Source organism: Lepisosteus oculatus, chromosome 2 (genome assembly GCF_040954835.1).
Source record: "Lepisosteus oculatus isolate fLepOcu1 chromosome 2, fLepOcu1.hap2, whole genome shotgun sequence".
NCBI lineage: Eukaryota > Metazoa > Chordata > Actinopteri > Semionotiformes > Lepisosteidae > Lepisosteus > Lepisosteus oculatus.
In genome coordinates, this window is record NC_090697.1 from 41,837,421 (window position 1) to 41,855,331 (window position 17,911).

Sequence of the window (17,911 nt, forward strand, 5' to 3'; positions counted from 1 at the left end):
TTCATTTTTTCTGCATTTAGAGTGACATTGCAGATGTGCCAAATGACAGCTCAAAGAATGATAAGAAAGGGAAGGTTAACCAAGTCAAAGCCAGTGTGACACCTCAGAGCAGTTCCGAGTTGAGACAAAACTCAACTGCCGGTCAGACCAATGTCAACGAAGCAAAGAAAGGTTAGGAAAATTTAAATGCTATTAAGAATCTATATTTGTGCTTTGAGACAAAAGATTTTCCTTTCATGTTTCCGTAATGGGATCATAGTTTTCATAATACATTTGTATTTCTCAATAAATCGAATGACATAACTGTATTGGTGCAAACCAAGGACTATGCAAAGAATCTTGATCTAATTTAGGGACATAAGAAGAGAATTTTACATTGTCTTAATGCAGTATATTCATTTTGAACTATTCTAAAATATTATAAGATTATTACTCTACCACATATTGAGCCAAGGGGATGAATACATATTCAATCAACCATTTTCTGTTTTATATTTAGTTTAATTTAGGAGGAGTTGTAAAATTTTGTTTTCACTTTGACAAAGAGAGTGTTGATCAATGGAAAAAATCCCAGTTAAATACATTATGATTCCATATAATAACAAAATAAAATGATTTATGAAAGTCAGTATGAAACTTTAAATGTATAAAACTTATAATTTAGCAAGAGACAATATAGATGTCAAATATAATTTATATATAACATTTTTCCCACCCAAACAAATGTGAAATTATGAAATTTGTGAAATTTCAAGAGTATTTGAAAATAGTATGTGTGATGTAAAATTTGCATTAGAGCAAAAAGGTTAAGTCTAAATGTTTTTTATTTTTTATTTTATTTTTTAGTAATATTTAAACATTTTGTGAGGAAGGTATAAATGGTTTAAGAATGTAACATAAGAATAAACCTTTAGATTGCTTTGTTAAAAACTTATTTTCTTTAATTCCAGACACAGCTGCACTTGTGCCTCAGGTTAATATTGATGACTTGAAACAGATGAAGGTAAATTCTATTTTCATCATGATTGATTAATTCAAGCCACGTTCTCTTCGTACTGCTGACTGAGCTGCTTTCAGTCCACTAAGATAATGGGAAGTGTTATGTGTGCCGTAAAATTTTGGACATTAAATATATAAATTTCACATATTATAAACCAATCTTCCATCTTCTACAGCTCTGTCACACATGACAGCTTTTATTCTCAACCCCTCCTGTTCTCTTTTCCTCACATCCTAGTATTTTAGCAGTCTGTCGTCTTTGTTCTGTGAACATTGAACAGCTGCTGTAATCTTCAGCTAGAGCCACAAAAAGCAATAAATGTACATGATTAGAGTGTTAAAGATAAAAATCATTAGTTTCTTATTCTGTATTTTTTAACCTTTTAAATCTCTTCCATTATGTGATCCTCTCTTCAATCATTTTTATTTGACTAAGTATTGGTATCATTTTTTTCCCAGCTGCAAATATGATATTTCCAGTGTGTCTCAAAAATACTAAAGATTTGCCAGTACACTTTTCATTTGGCCTCTGAAGGGTCACAAAATGGAGCAAGGTTTATTACTTATTTCACTATAATCATACATTGAATAGACATTATAAAAACATTGTGAGTTTTTGTAGAGTATATTTAGTCCCCTGTTTCCTGCGGTCTTTTAGATGGTTACCTAGAAAGTATGATGTCAGATTTTCCTTAATCAGGTGTGTGAGTTTGTGAATCCCAAAACTCTACAGTCAGACTGATAATACAGTATTTCATAATACCTAGTGGCATGACATGACTCTTAACAATTCTTACTTCCTTTTAAATGTCATCTGTCAATTAAAAAAAGTCTTGGGATTCATATCCCCTGAATATATATCTAATCAATGGTCACTGAACACCACTTGTCATCCATATTCAACGGTATGTGTACCTTACACATAATTCAATTTTCTTGTTCACACATGTGTATGAATTTATATATCATTTAAATAAACATGTTTTGAAAACAAAACAAAACTTGAAGGATAAAATAAAATAATATATACATTTCCTGATTTAAATTTATCACTGCTGCACCAAAATAAAACAAGTCTGTTTTCACCAAGGATAATAAGCATGAGCATGCATGCATGCTGCAATAGGATTCCTTAGTCATTTCATAGTTTTTCTAATAGAATTAATGTTATAGTTTGTTTTACTGTTGACAAAATGCAGGGATTTAAAAAAAACATGTTTTTTAACAGACATACCTTAAGCTGATCAAGAAACAACAGAAGGAGCTAAATGCCTTAAAGAAAAAACATGCAAAGGTAAGGTACAAAGTGTATTTATTCACTTATTAGTAAAGGATTTAAAAAGTATTGCATTAGCAGGCATAGCGATTGCAGGTGGGTTCATCTCAACGTCTAAGAGCTGCCTCTGCAAGATATTGTCTATTAGCATTCAGTTGCATCATACTTATCATCATCCAGCAGTAATTTTTAGTGCTGTACAGGGTAGTTGTACTGACCTTTTGTGTCTCAAGTTGAGGAAATACAAAATATGCAGTAATAACACATCATTGCCTAGATAATGTTTCTGTACAGGCCTGATTTACATTGCTGTAGAGTAGTGAAACTGAGAGCTTAGTCACATAGAAAAAGCACTTAATTGTATTGAGCTGTAGTGATTGCCTTTATTCAGTTGGTTTAGCATATCAGATTGCATGCAAACATGCCTTGTTTTGTTGCTTTATTTCTTGTGATCAGTTGTACCCAGAAATAAACATTTCCATCTTTACATTTTAAAGCTGTTATGAGTTGAATTGCATTTAAGGTTATTTGAAATAATGCAAAAAAGGGTTATCTAAAAAGTACATAAGTGGCACAGGTTTTCAGAATGCATTTGGCAATTTAGTTAATTCAAATGAAATAATATACACTGTAGCTACAAATATGTGACCTTTAAGCAGGCTTTCAGAAAAAAAAAATTCTTTCTGATTTAAGGTTTCCAGTTTTATTTGGTACCAAAATACTGTTAAGTATATACATATCATACCCTATAGGAATTTTGTTAAATTTCTAGCAAAATCTAAACAAAAAGGTCTAAGACGAGTAAGGTGATTGAATGGTCAGTACTAGATTTCAGAGGCAGCCAGATACAACTTCAGTATTTTTAATATTAATAAAATGTAACCTTTAGAGTTCCTCTGTGAAAACTAACAGTTTACATAAATAGTTTGTGGCTTCTTTTCAATATTAGCTGAATATCGTCTACTTTTTGAGAATTTAATGCAAAAGCTATTTGTGTAATTAGTAAATTACTCTTAATCTTAATGTGCAATACTACTGTGTTCAGTAATAGTAATAACACACAATGAGTGTGAAGATAGTATAACTTTATATGTGTTTTGATTGTATTTTAGACCTAAATTAAAAAGGCTTCAAGTCAATAAATATGCATTTTCTGGTTTTTAAATATGAAGTGGCACTTGGTACATGTGAATTGTATTAGTGCAGGTCAGTCAGCTGTCTATGATGTGGAACTTTGGTTTAATAGCAATGAAAAGGAAGGAACGTTTAACTGATCTTGGAAGGTAGTTAAAATAGTAAAATCACTATGTGAAATTTGCTGCTAGAGATAACTTTTTCCCCAGTGAATTCAATGTATTTATTTGGGTAATATAAGAGATTACATTGTGCTCACATACTGTAGCTGTATAATTTTTGGAATAATAGGAACATATTACATATAACATATTAAGTTACAAGGATCATGTACTCTTATATCATCTGTTGGTTTCCGTTATTTAATTATGTGTTCTGTGTCCTTTTTATATGTAATCTGTGGATGATCTGATATCGTTCCTACTTAGAATTTTGATTATGATACTCTGTACACTAAGTAAATGTACTAAGATAAACACAAAGAGAAGAAGGAGGTGAAAAAAAGACAAAGAGAAGAAAAAGTGTGAGCTCCGTGACGTTGCCCCCCCAGACAGCACAAACAAATAAACCCACCTCATTTGTTAGTCCTATGTTTGTGCCTTTGAACGTAGCATTTGTGCTACAATTACAGAGCCAAAACAAACAAAAATTGTGTCACTGTCCACATTCTTATGATCTGCACTGTATATAATTAAATTAGCATGATGTCCATCTAGTGTTTAGAATATTTTTATTCTTTAATCAAATCATTTTCTTCAGTAAAGATTCTTCTTTTTTGACTGTAATGAAAAACTACCCTTTTATTTAGTTGAATATTTTCATATGATTACAAATACACACTGAGTACCTGGTTTGAAATATATAATTTAAACATTTAGTCTAAAGTACTAAACAAAACTGGATCACCAATAACATTAATACAAATGAACCTTGAACAGGAACAAAATCATTCTTTTCTTAGTGTTTCTTTTTTTGTTCAGTTAAAAAATTAGAATTGAATGTGCACGCCCTAAAACTTGAACATGTTCATAATGTTTATGTAGTATGCTTTTTTTTAGGTTATAATTAATAAATTGGGCATAATTAAGGCACAATTGATAAGATTAAATCTGATAAACTGAATAGAGGACAGCTGTCTGATCTGCCAGCTCTATATTCTAATATGTCAAATTAACAGATAGAGCATTATTTGATATCAGGGTTCCCTAATGGAGAACCAGTTACTATATATTTATACCAAGATAAGAAACTTCACAGTGGTTATGTGCTGCAATTGGTACAAGATTAAATTTGTGTACTGCTGCTTTTTATGTGTGCTTTATTGCTTTTGGTATTGTAGTAAAGGTACTTGATTACTGGAAGGTAAGTAAGCTGTAAAATCACCAGTGAGGTGTTATGGAATTATGCTGGAAGTGCAGTAGTTGAAACCTGTTTATCTGTGAGGTGCTTGTGTGCTGTGAATCTCAGTGTCTGTCAGTGCTCCTGAACAAGTAGACTCTTTCAGGAATGTAATTGTAGTCTAAGCATCAACTTACCACTTTATGCATTTATGTTTTAGAAAAATAAAACTGGGGTTAGGAGAGAGTGAAACAATGATGTGAAACAAGATCGTTCGTGGGATTTTAATGTGGGTGGAGAATATAACAGGAAAACAGATGAACAAATGAAAGGTCTGCGAACAAGAAGAGGACATTCGACTCATCATTCTAGTTTGGTAGCTTCGTAAATACTGATTGTAAGAATGAACTGACTGCCAAAACTGTACCATTGGAATAGCAGACAGGTGCAACAGATTGTAATTTTCTTCCAGGACCACAGTGCTATGCAGAAGTCACATTGCACCCAAGTGGACAAGATTGTGGCTCAGCATGACAAAGAAAAACTGACCTATGAGAAACTTTTGGAAAAAGCGATTAAGAAAAAAGGGTAATTTTTTTAATTCTGTTTTTTGTGTGGAAAAACGGCATTCCTGAATCTGAACATACTGTATATTCATATAAAGTCATACCAATTGGACTAAGCAGTAATTCCTGAACTGTAATCATTTTGTTGAGTAATCGTTTTATATGTTTCTTTATTAGCCCTATACAATTTCTTGCATTAGGAATGCGTCTTTTCGCATACCCCAGCTTTTCTCCATGGAGACACAGACAGGGAGAGAAGCTTGGGGTCAGAGCACAGGGTCAGCCATTGTATGGCACCCCTGGAGCAGTTGAGGTTAAGGGCCTTGCTCAGGGGCCCAGCAGAGTAGGATTCCTCTGCTGGCCGCAGGATTTGAACCAGCAACCTTCCAGTCACAGGCGTAGATCCTTAGCCACAGAGCCACCACTCAGCCCGTATTTCATATTTATATTTATATGTAAATATGAAACACATATTTCATATGTGTTTCATATTTACATACAGTAAATATACAGTATTTACATACAGTAAATATGAAACACAAAAACTCCTCTTGTGGAATTTTCAAGAAAACAGAGCAACCCCTAATCTTAAAACATAAGTCAAAGAAAAGGCACTTTCTGAAAATACTTTTTTTTTAATCAATTGTAGAGAAAACAACTGCCTTGAACTGAAGAAGGAAACAGAAATTAAAATCCAGACACTAACATCAGACCACAAACTAAAGGTAAATGTTCAGTTATTAGAAATAGTTAATCTAGGTTTGTCTTGGTCATGCTATCTTTTTGTTAATCCCTCAGCTTCATTTATTGAAGAAATGCTGGAGCTGTCTTCCTTTAAAGCCTGTTATGTAAAGTTTGTTTTTGTTTTTTCCTGTACAAAGCCTATCGGAGTAAGGTACTTAAGGCTTTGCGTTAGATATGGAAGGTTATGCATTCAAATTACAAGTACAGAAATGCTTTTGTACCTTAAGCAAGGAAAGTTTATGTATATGTCTTAAGTAAAACACCTGTTTAACAGCACAGCTGTAAAACGTTATATAAATATCTTTTGATTGTGTTTTTTTTTTGGCACTAGTTGCTTTTTTAAACCATCAACCAAACTAATGAATAGCAATAACTGTAGTTTACCATCCAGGTGACCATTTTAGATTATTTGACTATTTTCTTAGTGACTGCTTTTTTTTATTCAGCTCTGCCACCTGGCTGCGAGATGTTTTACTACACCGGTTTTTCTCTGGCAGGTGAAGGAGATTGTTGCCCAGCACACCAAGGAATGGTCAGAGATGATCAACTCACTCAGTTCAGAAGAGCAGGAACTGAGAGATCAGCATGTACTCCAGCAATGTGAACATCTCAAGAAACTGTTGATTTCAGTACAAGAACAGCAAACCCAACAACTTAAGCTCATCCATGACAGGTGAGAACAAGTGTACATTTAAGGTACAGTTTTTTTAATAGTTTCCCTTTTTGTAAGTGAACTTTTGGTTTTGAGTTTGGATGAGCTTTCAATGTGTAAGTAGGAAAATTCCCGTTTTAAGCCTCCAGAATTTAACAGATCTTACACTAAAATGTTTCAGAATGTACAAGCCACTATTTTTTTAATTAAGAATTGCTGACATTTTTAAACCATTATAATTAAAAGATTCACTACTATACTGTATGTGAAAACAGTGTCTCTGCTTTCCCTTGTTGGTGATGTTGGTGATGGTGATGTATTTTACATGTACGGTACACTGAGCAATTCCCATAGCTAGGGGTGATTAACCAATAATAGACGCTTTTATGTCATATTTTTTATTGAATCCAGTATAGAAAACTATACAACGGAATGGAATTTTCTGATCTTCATTTAACACATAAATGATTAACATTACATAGCAGTATGACACCAGAGAGAGAATACATTTGTTGTCTTTTATTTCCTGCATTCTGACAGATAACTCGAGATCTTACAAATATACTGAGATGCATTAAAAGCACAACAAAAGCTATTAATCCTGAGAAGAATATTATGAATAAGTAGTAATATATATAAGCAAATAGTAAAGCTAAATATCTGGCAGTATTTTAAGGAGGCTATGAATGTCCAAATCAAGCCTGTACATTTTTTTTTTACATTTTGCATAAGAACATAAGAAAGGTTACAAAACATAGAGGAAACTTTGGTAGTAGTTAATTGATCCAAGGAACTCATCCAGGTGTTTCTTGAAAGACGTGTAGGGTACTGGCTTCTGCAACATGACAGAGTAGATTTTTCCATATTGTATTTTTACTGTAAGCTCAAAACAGATTTCCTCTTGTTGCATTTAAGCCAAAACAGCACGGAAGTCTCTAGCAGACAGAATTGGCAGGTGGTAACAAGATTTAAACTTAAATCACTGATGATGGATTGATTAAACATGAGCATGATGAAATGTGAGCTAGCTTTAGGTCTTCCAAAGCTGATGGTTTGAGCCCTCCCTCACCAGTTCTAGTTGGTGCCAATAACCAACCTGCTTGCTGGCTCTTCACTTCACACGTTAAAGTGCATTTTTCCCCAACAACTACATCATACAATAACATTATGAAGTCTACTACAAGACTCATATTTTACAAATTAAAAAAATAGAAAGTTAAATAAATGAGCCTGTAGTTAAGAACTCAACTAGAACAAACACCAGAATACACCGGGCTACCCGGGACCAGAACTGAAAACCTCTGTACCAAGGTATTTTTGCAGGAACGAGTGCAAAAAAAAGCCTAAATCTGTAATCAAATCAGTTCCAGTTATTATATTTTTCATAATGGGTATTTTTATGCACTCTTTTGGATCAGTACCATACCATTCCAAACTGGTTAGAGCGGCCTAATGACCCCCTGACATATAACATTTCTATAACATTCTCTTATAACATTTCTTATATATTGAGCATTTTGATTTTACTGAACATGATCATTATTATAAATTCTCTCTCCAAGTTAAAACAAATGTATTCAGTAAACTGTATGTTTAAGGGACGTTTGATGGATTTTTCTATATCTTTGTCAGTTATTGAGCAGTAGCATGATATGCATATATTCACTTAGTTTTAATAAACTGTTTGAAATAGAATATCTGTATCTTGGCTTATCACTATTGTAGGTTTATATAAATACTTATTGAGCAGAACTAGCATAATTCAGGCTGTGGTGATACAGTAATCAGCATGCTATACTTAGTAATAAAACTGAATTCTATAGGGATTTTTGACAATGGATCAGTACTTTTTATTTTGCTGTGCACAGTTAATTAATACCACTTGAAAACTGAACACAAAATGCAGAAAGGCTTTTGAAGTACAACAAAGATAATTTGCATGCTGCTGAATGACACTTCTGCTTGGCTTTGGTTTTCTGAAAGGTTTTATTTCCAGTTTCATTATCTCATGGTCTTTCATTTCTTTTATGATGAAGTCCACATTTCCATGTTAGTTAATTGGTATCGTCAGTCTTGATTTAGTCTGTTATTGTAAGGATTTCTGTTTCAGTACAACTAAAGCTTTAAAAATGAATGAATTGAATTAAAAAATAAAATGGCTACCTACCAAGATTCTGTTGATTTGTTTTTGATAATTTGGCTTGTTCGGTATCTGATTATTACACAATTTGTAGCTATTCTGTTAATTTAAAATGATATGTGAATGCATGAATATTAAATATTTAAAACTAAATACAATTACAATGCTCTGAATTAATTAATATTATTTATTATACACAGTATATTCAGTACATTGTATATATAAACAAATCATTTGAGTAGCCTAGTTTGAATTGTCATGATATAAACAAAATATATTAGTTATACTTATACACGTGTTCAGATTACCAATATATTATTTTAAAAAATCCTATTTTCTTTATTGTGGAAATCACATTGAGTGTCTGTGTTCTCCAATATTGATTCCAATACTAAGATCGTAATTATTATGCTCTCATATGTACTGCAATTACCAAAGCATACAGAGCATATGTTCTTCATCCTAATATTGCATGGATGTTCAGGGGTTTTTTTGTATGTGTAATTTAAACATTATTTGAATTAAGAAACCCTGTCAAATCTGTGAACTGATTATGTTTGCTGGAGTTGTATCTGGATTATTTTAATTCATTGCTGTTGTTTTAAAGACAGAGCAAAGACATGCGTGCTAACCAAGCTAAGACATCCATGGAAAACAGCAAAGCCATCAGCCAAGACAAATCCATAAAAAACAAAGCTGAGCGGGAGAGGTAAGTTGAAACATACTTTATTTGACAGGAAGTCAGAAAAACTGTTTACTTGAATAGTTGAAGGCTTTAGAAGGCATATTGACGTTTGAACTATTGTAAATCATCATAAATGGATTTTGTTGTCAGAATTTGAAAGCATATTTATTGCAAGTAAGAACATTTATTTTTGTGTCCTCCTTTGGAAGTTGTTTGTTAGCCAAGTTGAAGAATTTAATCAATAATTAAAGCAATTAGTCACAGTTTTCTTTGTTACTGTAGGTATCATCTGTCCATTCTCATACTGTACTTGTTTTGAGATTCCTAATGCTTTTTTTCTCCATTACCATAGTCAACTAACAAACATCTATTTTTATCTCTTCTCATCTATTCAGTAACAAACACGGAATATTTTGGAGGAAATCATTTTTTCGGTTGGAACATTGCTTTATGTTGTTACACTGTGTGAGAATTACATAACTTTTATTTCCCTTGCTTGAAGGAGAGTCAGGGAACTGAACAGCAGTAACACGAAAAAGTTTCTCGAAGAAAGGAAAAGGGTGTGTATTTTTTTGTTTGTTTTTCAAAGTACTTCTTCACACAGAAAAAAATAAAATACTGACATATACATTTTCCAAGAAACTATTACCCCGTTCCAGTTAAACGGTATGTAGATGAATTAATTAAGAATTAATTAACTCTCTAGCAAAGTAGAACTGACATTCTTGGTGAACGTGTTTGTGTTAAATGTCCCAAATAAACTTCTCTAAAAAGTATTTTCTCCGACTACATACTGTCAAATTCTAAAAAAAAATAGAAAGATATGCTTCTATCATTGAGCAAACCAGAAGATTTCACAAACCATTTTAGCATTGGAGAGCACATGAGACAGACATGGGATATTGTTTTTTTTCAGCTTTCAGCTTAAATCTCAAGTAATGTCAGGATATCCTATAAATTTTGAATTCTGGAATATGTAGCCATAGGAACAGTCATATAAAGTTGCTATTGTTAATTGACTGTTCATTATATAAGTCGTTATCAAAGGTATATTTGTAGAACAAGTGTTGTTTAATGCACATGCATAGTGTATATAATCTACTGTTTATACAGTGCCTTTGAAATAGTCACATTTTCAAAATAAACACAAACAATACACATTTTTAAGTGAATTGTTTAAACTGAACACTTTTATTGGTGAAATAATTAAATGTCAGCAAATTTAAACTAAACTATAATATTTTATCACATTAGTTTTCAACCCCTTTACTATGACAAATCTACATTTAAAATGTAAAGATCTGTTTCATCTAAAAGTGAACTTATTTGGCCAAAATAATTGAGCTGTAACAAAACTCAAAGCACATCTGGAGAAGACACAGAAGTTGATCTCCTTTTCCACATAGATGGTCACACAGAAAAGTGATGTCTGTACTGTACTTAAGGTCATGGAAAATAGTGGCTGGAGCAAAAGAAATAGTTCTTATTTTTCAGAATGTTCTTAGTGTACAGTATATCATCGTGGCTGGACTTTGTACATGAAAATGAAATGAGAACATGAGTAAATACTGTACTATATGTTGCAGCAGGGACTTTGCAAATACTTGAAGGCAAGTTTGTGGAAAATCTGGTTTAAACTAACTTCTTGCATTTGCTTTTCATTCTAAAGAATCCCAAAGGTGTTCACATATAGGAAGGGACCTGCTTCATCAATGAGAAATTACATCACCAGACATGTTAAAGGGGAAGTTTGTGTAAGATAGATTGTCCAAGGTAAAACTGAGGTCTATAGAATGCATCATAAATAACACCCCTACTCTTATGATCAGCTCCAAGGAGTCAGGAAATTCATGTAATGTCTCATTATATATACCTACAGCACCATATCTCCTTGTCCAAAGGGATGACTACCGTCTACTGGTCCACTAAGGACCACCAAAGACCACCAAAGACCATCTACAGGTCTTCTATCACACTACTAACCAGGCCTAACCTTTCTTGCTTCTGAGATTTGTTATGATCAGACTACAAGTTAGCAACTTCTAACACTGCTTTCGAAAGAATGTTACCTGAAAACATTATACTTTTTCTTTGATCAGTTGTCCCTCCATATGAATGTCTTTCTATCTCTACTACAGTGATTTTATGGTTAAGTCACTCAATATTGTTTCAGCCTAATATCTTTTAAATGATGTTTATTGATCATAAAAGAGGTATTTCATCTTATTTCTCACAGCTTGCCATGAAACAATCCAAGGAAATGGATCAACTAGAGAAAGCTCAGCATGAACAGCTGGAGAATCTAGAAAAACTAAATGAGCAGGTAGAGACCTTTATTCCTTATATCTCCTTAAATATTTTATATCCTTCAGGAGAGGAACTGCACCAAATAATATATATGTATATCTGAACACTTTAACATCTTTCAAAAGAAGCATCTCTTTATCTCAGTCTATTAAACGAAGAAATCATCAACACACAGAAAATAAGTTTGATGTTCAAAAATCATTTTCACTTTTTTTTCCATTGATTTTCATTGCTCATTGTTACATATTTTTATACAAATGTTGAAATGTTCATTTTTAATAGCAGTTGCTTTAATTTGTTTTTGTACAGCTTTTGAAATCACATCATGCAGTGTCTCAGTGTCAAGGTAGGCCTTGCCAATCCTCATCATATACTCATGACCCAGACTGATCTTTTTTTCATTTACCTTTCATTTTATTTTCTCACAGCCAAGTAAAGGAGCTTATACGTTTTATGTGTACATGAATTGATGATGATGAACAATGCTACAGCATCTGGGTTGTTAAAGTAGCTCTTTAAAGCCTGCACTTTCTATGAAAGTTTAGTGTTATGTCCGGTTAAACCCAAAGTTCTCTCCTTCACATCGGTAATTGTTGGTTCTCAGTGGAAGAGGGTAAAAGCTACTGTATAAACTGATGCAGTCATTATACATTATGTCCTCAGCTGAGGCTCCAACTGTTTTCATCATGGTTCACAAAACAAACAGAAGCTCAGAGAATGCGTCTTTCACTTTACTTCCCCATTTTTAAAGATGTGATTTTCATAGCTGGTCTTTCCAAATTTGGATCTAAAAAGGGGAAAACTACTGGCGTTTTCCAAAATCTGGAATTGCAGAATCCATCTGATGCTAGTAGAATGAAGTACAGTGTAATTTCTTTTCAAAGCCTACTTTATTTTGTTGTACAAAGCTTGACAGTTAGAGGTGCCATATCACCACTGGCCAGGATCTTCTGGTTGTGTCTTCCTGCATATTATAGGAAGATTAGTTTGACAAATGTTTCTTCCTACTTGTTGTTACTATTTAAACTTACAGCATTGGATAAACTTTAAGCTTCTACTAAGGTAATACAAGTACAACTGGCACCTTTGCTTTCAACTCTCAAATATTTCTGTGTTTTGAAATTTTCCCTTAGCAACCTAAACATCACTGATTCAGTTCCTCCTAACAAAAGGCTGTGCTCACCACGCCCTCTTATAGCTTGAGAGGCAAGTTAATTACCCACAGCTGAACCTCATCACACAGGAAGCAAGCTAGTCAGCGTTCCTGACTTCTCAAAACCCATGGACCAAAACATATTCCCTCTCTACCCCTGCTCGGCAGTACATTCTGTCACAGGGATTAATATTTTTTTACTCCAGTCTCTTAGTTGCTGTCAGTTATATTAAATTTGGAGTCTTAAACTACATAACATTGTAAGTTTAAAAAAATATTTCTCAAACTCTTCTGTTAAGAAACCTTTTTTTATATTTTAGAAATACATGTATAAAATATGCACTGTACATTGCAGAATGTCATTTTATTGTATATACTAAAAAGTTAGGAATGGTTAAATGTCATTGGAAGGATATGCACAGTCAAACTGCAAACTCGCATACTGAAAACCTGGGAAGAAAATGTCCTGAATATGAATTTAAACCTGTTTTGCATCTTATTTCAAACCAGAATACTCATTTACTATAGTGTTCCAGGAAACTAGCCTTGTAGTCTGTTGTAAACACCAATCCACAAATATGAGTAGCTTCATATGATAAACACTGTAAAAAACAACTTATGAGATTTCATAAGGCACTGTTAGACATTCATTTAGGATTTTGCATTTCTTTCTAATTTCCGGTCTCATTTGCAAGAGCACCCAGGTCAGTATGGGTGGCATACATGAAATAATTACAAGGGATGTATTCTCTTTCCAGTTGTCAAGATAATACATTTCTACTGTAGGAGCGGGATATAATACAGTATGTGAAAGATGATTTTGTTAAATAACAGTATGATATGGTGTTTTTTTTTATGTCATGAGAGTTTTCCCCGTTGTTGCAGTGAGATGAGGTTTTAGACTGGGGTGTAAGTTTTTGATTTATGATTTTCAGGCAAAGGAGATGCAGCAGATGGTGAAGCTGGAAGCGGAGATGGACCGCAGGCCAGCAACAGTGGTGTGAAGTACCCCCAGACCAACTGAGACAGAGAAGTGTGCCGCACACAGAGGAATGCTGCAAAATCCCTTCTTCTCACTTTCTGTTCTCTGGCTGATGAGGTTCGGAGCTATTTGTTACAGTGACACAATCCCTTGACATAATACTTAAGCTCTTCGAGTATGAAACATGCCCATGTGGTCTGCTGCTACATACAAAAAAAAGAAGAAAGCAAATTCAAGGAGGTAACAGAATTACTTTGACAAAGCACTTTGAGAATACTATTTTAATCATTTATTTTTTAGCATTTTTCAATGGCCAAATAGTCTTTAAATTTCTGTTGGAAATGTTTAACTGTTTCCCCTTTTAACGTTAATAAACCATTGTTTTAAGTACATATACTTAAGAATAGCTGTTATATTTTCAAAATAATTGTTTTAGAGCTTTATTATTGTTAATAGTTTTAATTTAATGAGTCATCAGGTACATCGAAAGAATGTTATGCTGCAACACAGATTGTGAGGCTTTTGGTTACAATTGTATGTTAAATCTGTCAACAATATCTGGATGATGTGATACTCTAGACTTAAGTATTATGTCATGAGCACTTTAAAAATCTTAGGCTGTGAAAAACATCTATCCTTCATTTTCTGATAATCAGACGTAGCAATGTACTTGGATTGCGGGTTTCTTAAGAATGTGAAATGCTAGAATATTTTATGGTAGAGTAATGGGAAAATATGTTATATTTATAAACCTAAACTAAGTAATTGATATAAAAAATTTATACAATGTAGCTGTTTTTGGAGCCATTGTAGGAGCTGGGTTACCTTACCAGAATTGCAGTTTGATTATGATTTGCAATACCATGCTATCCTTTTTCATACGTACTGTATATGTGTGTTGACAAGAAAATACCACTGAATTCCTATACCTGAATACAACATGAAGGCACTGAGATCTGAATAGGTAAATGTGGAGATCCACTCAGTTTGTTAGCTTGGAAACAGACCTAGCAACTTTGTTATAATTTAAAACACATTATATTATTGTGGTAGGGAGTAAGGTTAAAGAACATGAAAAGGGTAACTCATTTTTACTTACATTTTGCTGTATTACGTAAGTGCCATGTACTTCAATGCTTAATGTTAAATTTTACAGAAAATATTCTATACTTCAAATGCATGTATACACAAGAAACTTGATCTTTTATCAGCAGTGATGTCTATTGTCCATTAAGAAATCATTTTTCTGTCTTTTTAAGAATTTTATAAAAAATCTGGGAAAATACCTGAATAGATGGGACTAGACAGGCTTATAACAAACTTCCAATTTAAATTCTCTAGTAGACACAGGACAGCTATTACCGATTTTATAAACAAGACACTGGACTGTAGAGCCAAAATAAAGTAGAGGTTTAAAGTTTAACAGAGTTTTCCTACAGTGTTTATTCTAAATATGTTTAAATAAAGCTTTTTCTAACAGAAAAACTATGTGAATTGTCTTAACAATGGACATCAGATTCTTTAATATTACAATACCCGAAAAGTAAACTCCAAAATGTACTGAATGTGTAGTAAACAAATGCACATAATACATTTAATTATCCAGTTAATTTTTTATCATTCTGTTATTAGGTGAGGTATAAAATCAGTTTGATGCATCAACTGCTCATTTATTTAGTAGGTTGTTTTTCTTCAGAAGAGTGCATATATGTGCTGCATTCAAAAATTATACATCGTTGTTTTGGATGTTAACCTGTTACATCACATGATACATCTAGAGGAAGCTGTACATTGATCAGGTAATTAACACTGGTATTGTGGTGAAAGCCATATCAAAATAATGAAAATTGTAATTCTTGAGTGCAGTTTGACTTGAAATAAATACTTATTTTGGATAGCCAAGAGATTGCTGATTTTCTACTAAACTGCCTTTCTGTTCAAAATAACACCAGAAAGCCAATGATTACCATGCTGTCTCACTGCAGATTCAGTTTGGGATGGGGGATGGGATACTAAAGATTAATGCAATAAATGTTGTACGTGGGAGATGACTCATTTAATTTGAGTTGACACACTTTTCAGCAAACATACAATATTTTGTTGAAACATGTTACATCTGGTACACACATGCATTACTGGCGTGGCAAAAAAGATTAGTACTGTGGCCCATCTACATGTCATTCTATACTTTTCTATGTCTGAGTTACTACATATTATGCTAGTTTATTTTTAGACTCCATTGTCATATTGAAAAAAACGTGGTTACTATTATACTACAATGAAGGAAATGGCAATTAATGTACCCACTACAGGGATTTTTTTTTCTTATTTTAGGCAGCTGTATTAATAAAGTTTGTCGATGGGTACTACTGTATGTTGACCATGGTTTGGATTTTTGAATTTGTAAATGGGGTACAAAGTTCAACACCACAATATCCAAAAAAAAGCTCTTTAATAAGGTATACCATAAATATACCATCTTCCTAGAATTTTCTGATGTTACTTTTTTATTATTGTAGTGAGCTAAATTATATAGTGAAAATCTACTGTAAATATGTACGTAGTCTAACATTTTAGACCAAATGTGTTTTACGGCATATCAATAACCTAAGGGCTCTGTGGTTGTGTTAATCCTTGAACAATAAGGATATGTTTGTTGTTGGGAAAGCAAAGTATCAGCCATGTGGATGTTATTTTATTTTCTCTTTCACTCCATCTACTGATATTATAAACATAGTTTCGTCTACATATCTTCTGGGGTATTAGGTGTAAAAGTGCTTTTAATTCATTGCTTTCAGGTGTGTCGCTGATTATGTCTTAGAAAGTCATTTCATTTAAGAGCAGAGTAATAAATGCCAAAATAAGAAGTTATTTATAATATATATATATAAAATGGGTATTATAAGAATATATAACAGTTATTGCTGTAGATTATCTTTTCACTGGTTGTATGTTTTTTGTTGTGTGACTACATGTAGAATTTGCTTTGTAGGTTTCTTGTACAATTAGATTACTTTGCAAATATAATTGCATTTACTGTGTTTTTTTTCTATCTTAACCATAACTTGGTAAAGGAACGTCAGTTGCGTGTTTTTGGTTCTTTTTTTTTTACTTATACAGCATTTTGTTCAATTTCTAGGAAGGGAAATATCATTGTTCTCCTGCTACTTTAATACTGTTTTATAGTATATGTATCAATAAATAAACAGAATTAAAATGGGACTTTGGCTACATAGTTTATGATTGGTTTAATTGAAAGCTTTATATAATATTTCTTCAACCATCAAAAAGAGATGAATAACCAAAAACCAGTCAATATGCTATATTTTAGGAACGTATGCAATGCTTAGTGCACTGGTAGACTGTAGTTAAAAGTATTCAGTTGTCTTCAGTTGTCTTCAATTAAAACAAGACATTCATAATACTTCAGAATTCAGAATGAGTTTTCCAACAATGTATTATGAATATATGTTTACACCCAAGTAAAATGTTAATATTTATATATCTGAACCTATGCAGGCAACAGTTATCCTGAATACTAATTTCAAGCATGAGCGGTAAAAAAAATAATAAACTGAATACTAAATATTCATGTGCATAGAGAGTATTTAAAATGTCATTATTCTATGTAATGTTGAAAGATGGAAAATAATAAGCCTTAAGCACTTATCAACAAGCACATTTTTTAGAAGAAGCCTTGTTGTGCTTGCTGTTTCTCTAACAAATTTCCCCTAGGGGGACAATAAAGCTTGAATTGAAACAGGCACTAAAGTCAGGATTTGTACCCTTTGACTAGAAAACTGTTAAAATCTATAAAATTAGTGACTAGAGTGAACAAAATAACTGAAGTAATTATGATCCAACAAGTAATATTTCTCTTGTTTGTATGGTTATAGAACTAATTTATATCTCAAAACTACAGCATACGCTATATA

The 17,911-nt window shown here is 32.7% G+C and overlaps 1 protein-coding gene across 8 annotated transcripts in view; it reads left to right on the forward strand.

Annotated features, from left to right (window-relative positions):
• plcb4a (phospholipase C, beta 4a) overlaps positions 1 to 17,198 on the forward strand; it is a 162,569-nt gene extending 145,371 nt beyond the window's left edge. For 6 of the 8 annotated variants that reach the window (XM_015350630.2, XM_015350616.2, XM_015350645.2 and 3 more), the window contains 11 exons: positions 21 to 171; positions 951 to 1,003; positions 2,228 to 2,293; positions 5,220 to 5,335; positions 5,963 to 6,038; positions 6,555 to 6,730; positions 9,457 to 9,558; positions 10,037 to 10,094; positions 11,771 to 11,857; positions 12,151 to 12,187; positions 13,930 to 17,198. In XM_015350630.2, the coding sequence (XP_015206116.2) occupies positions 21 to 171; positions 951 to 1,003; positions 2,228 to 2,293; positions 5,220 to 5,335; positions 5,963 to 6,038; positions 6,555 to 6,730; positions 9,457 to 9,558; positions 10,037 to 10,094; positions 11,771 to 11,857; positions 12,151 to 12,187; positions 13,930 to 14,018 (1,011 nt within the window). In that variant the 3' untranslated portion in view covers positions 14,019 to 17,198. The remainder of the gene's footprint in view (positions 1 to 20; positions 172 to 950; positions 1,004 to 2,227; positions 2,294 to 5,219; positions 5,336 to 5,962; positions 6,039 to 6,554; positions 6,731 to 9,456; positions 9,559 to 10,036; positions 10,095 to 11,770; positions 11,858 to 12,150; positions 12,188 to 13,929) is intronic. The other 2 variants (XM_015350650.2, XM_015350659.2) reach the window with 1 other exon arrangement.
• The last annotated feature ends 713 nt before the right edge of the window (positions 17,199 to 17,911 follow it).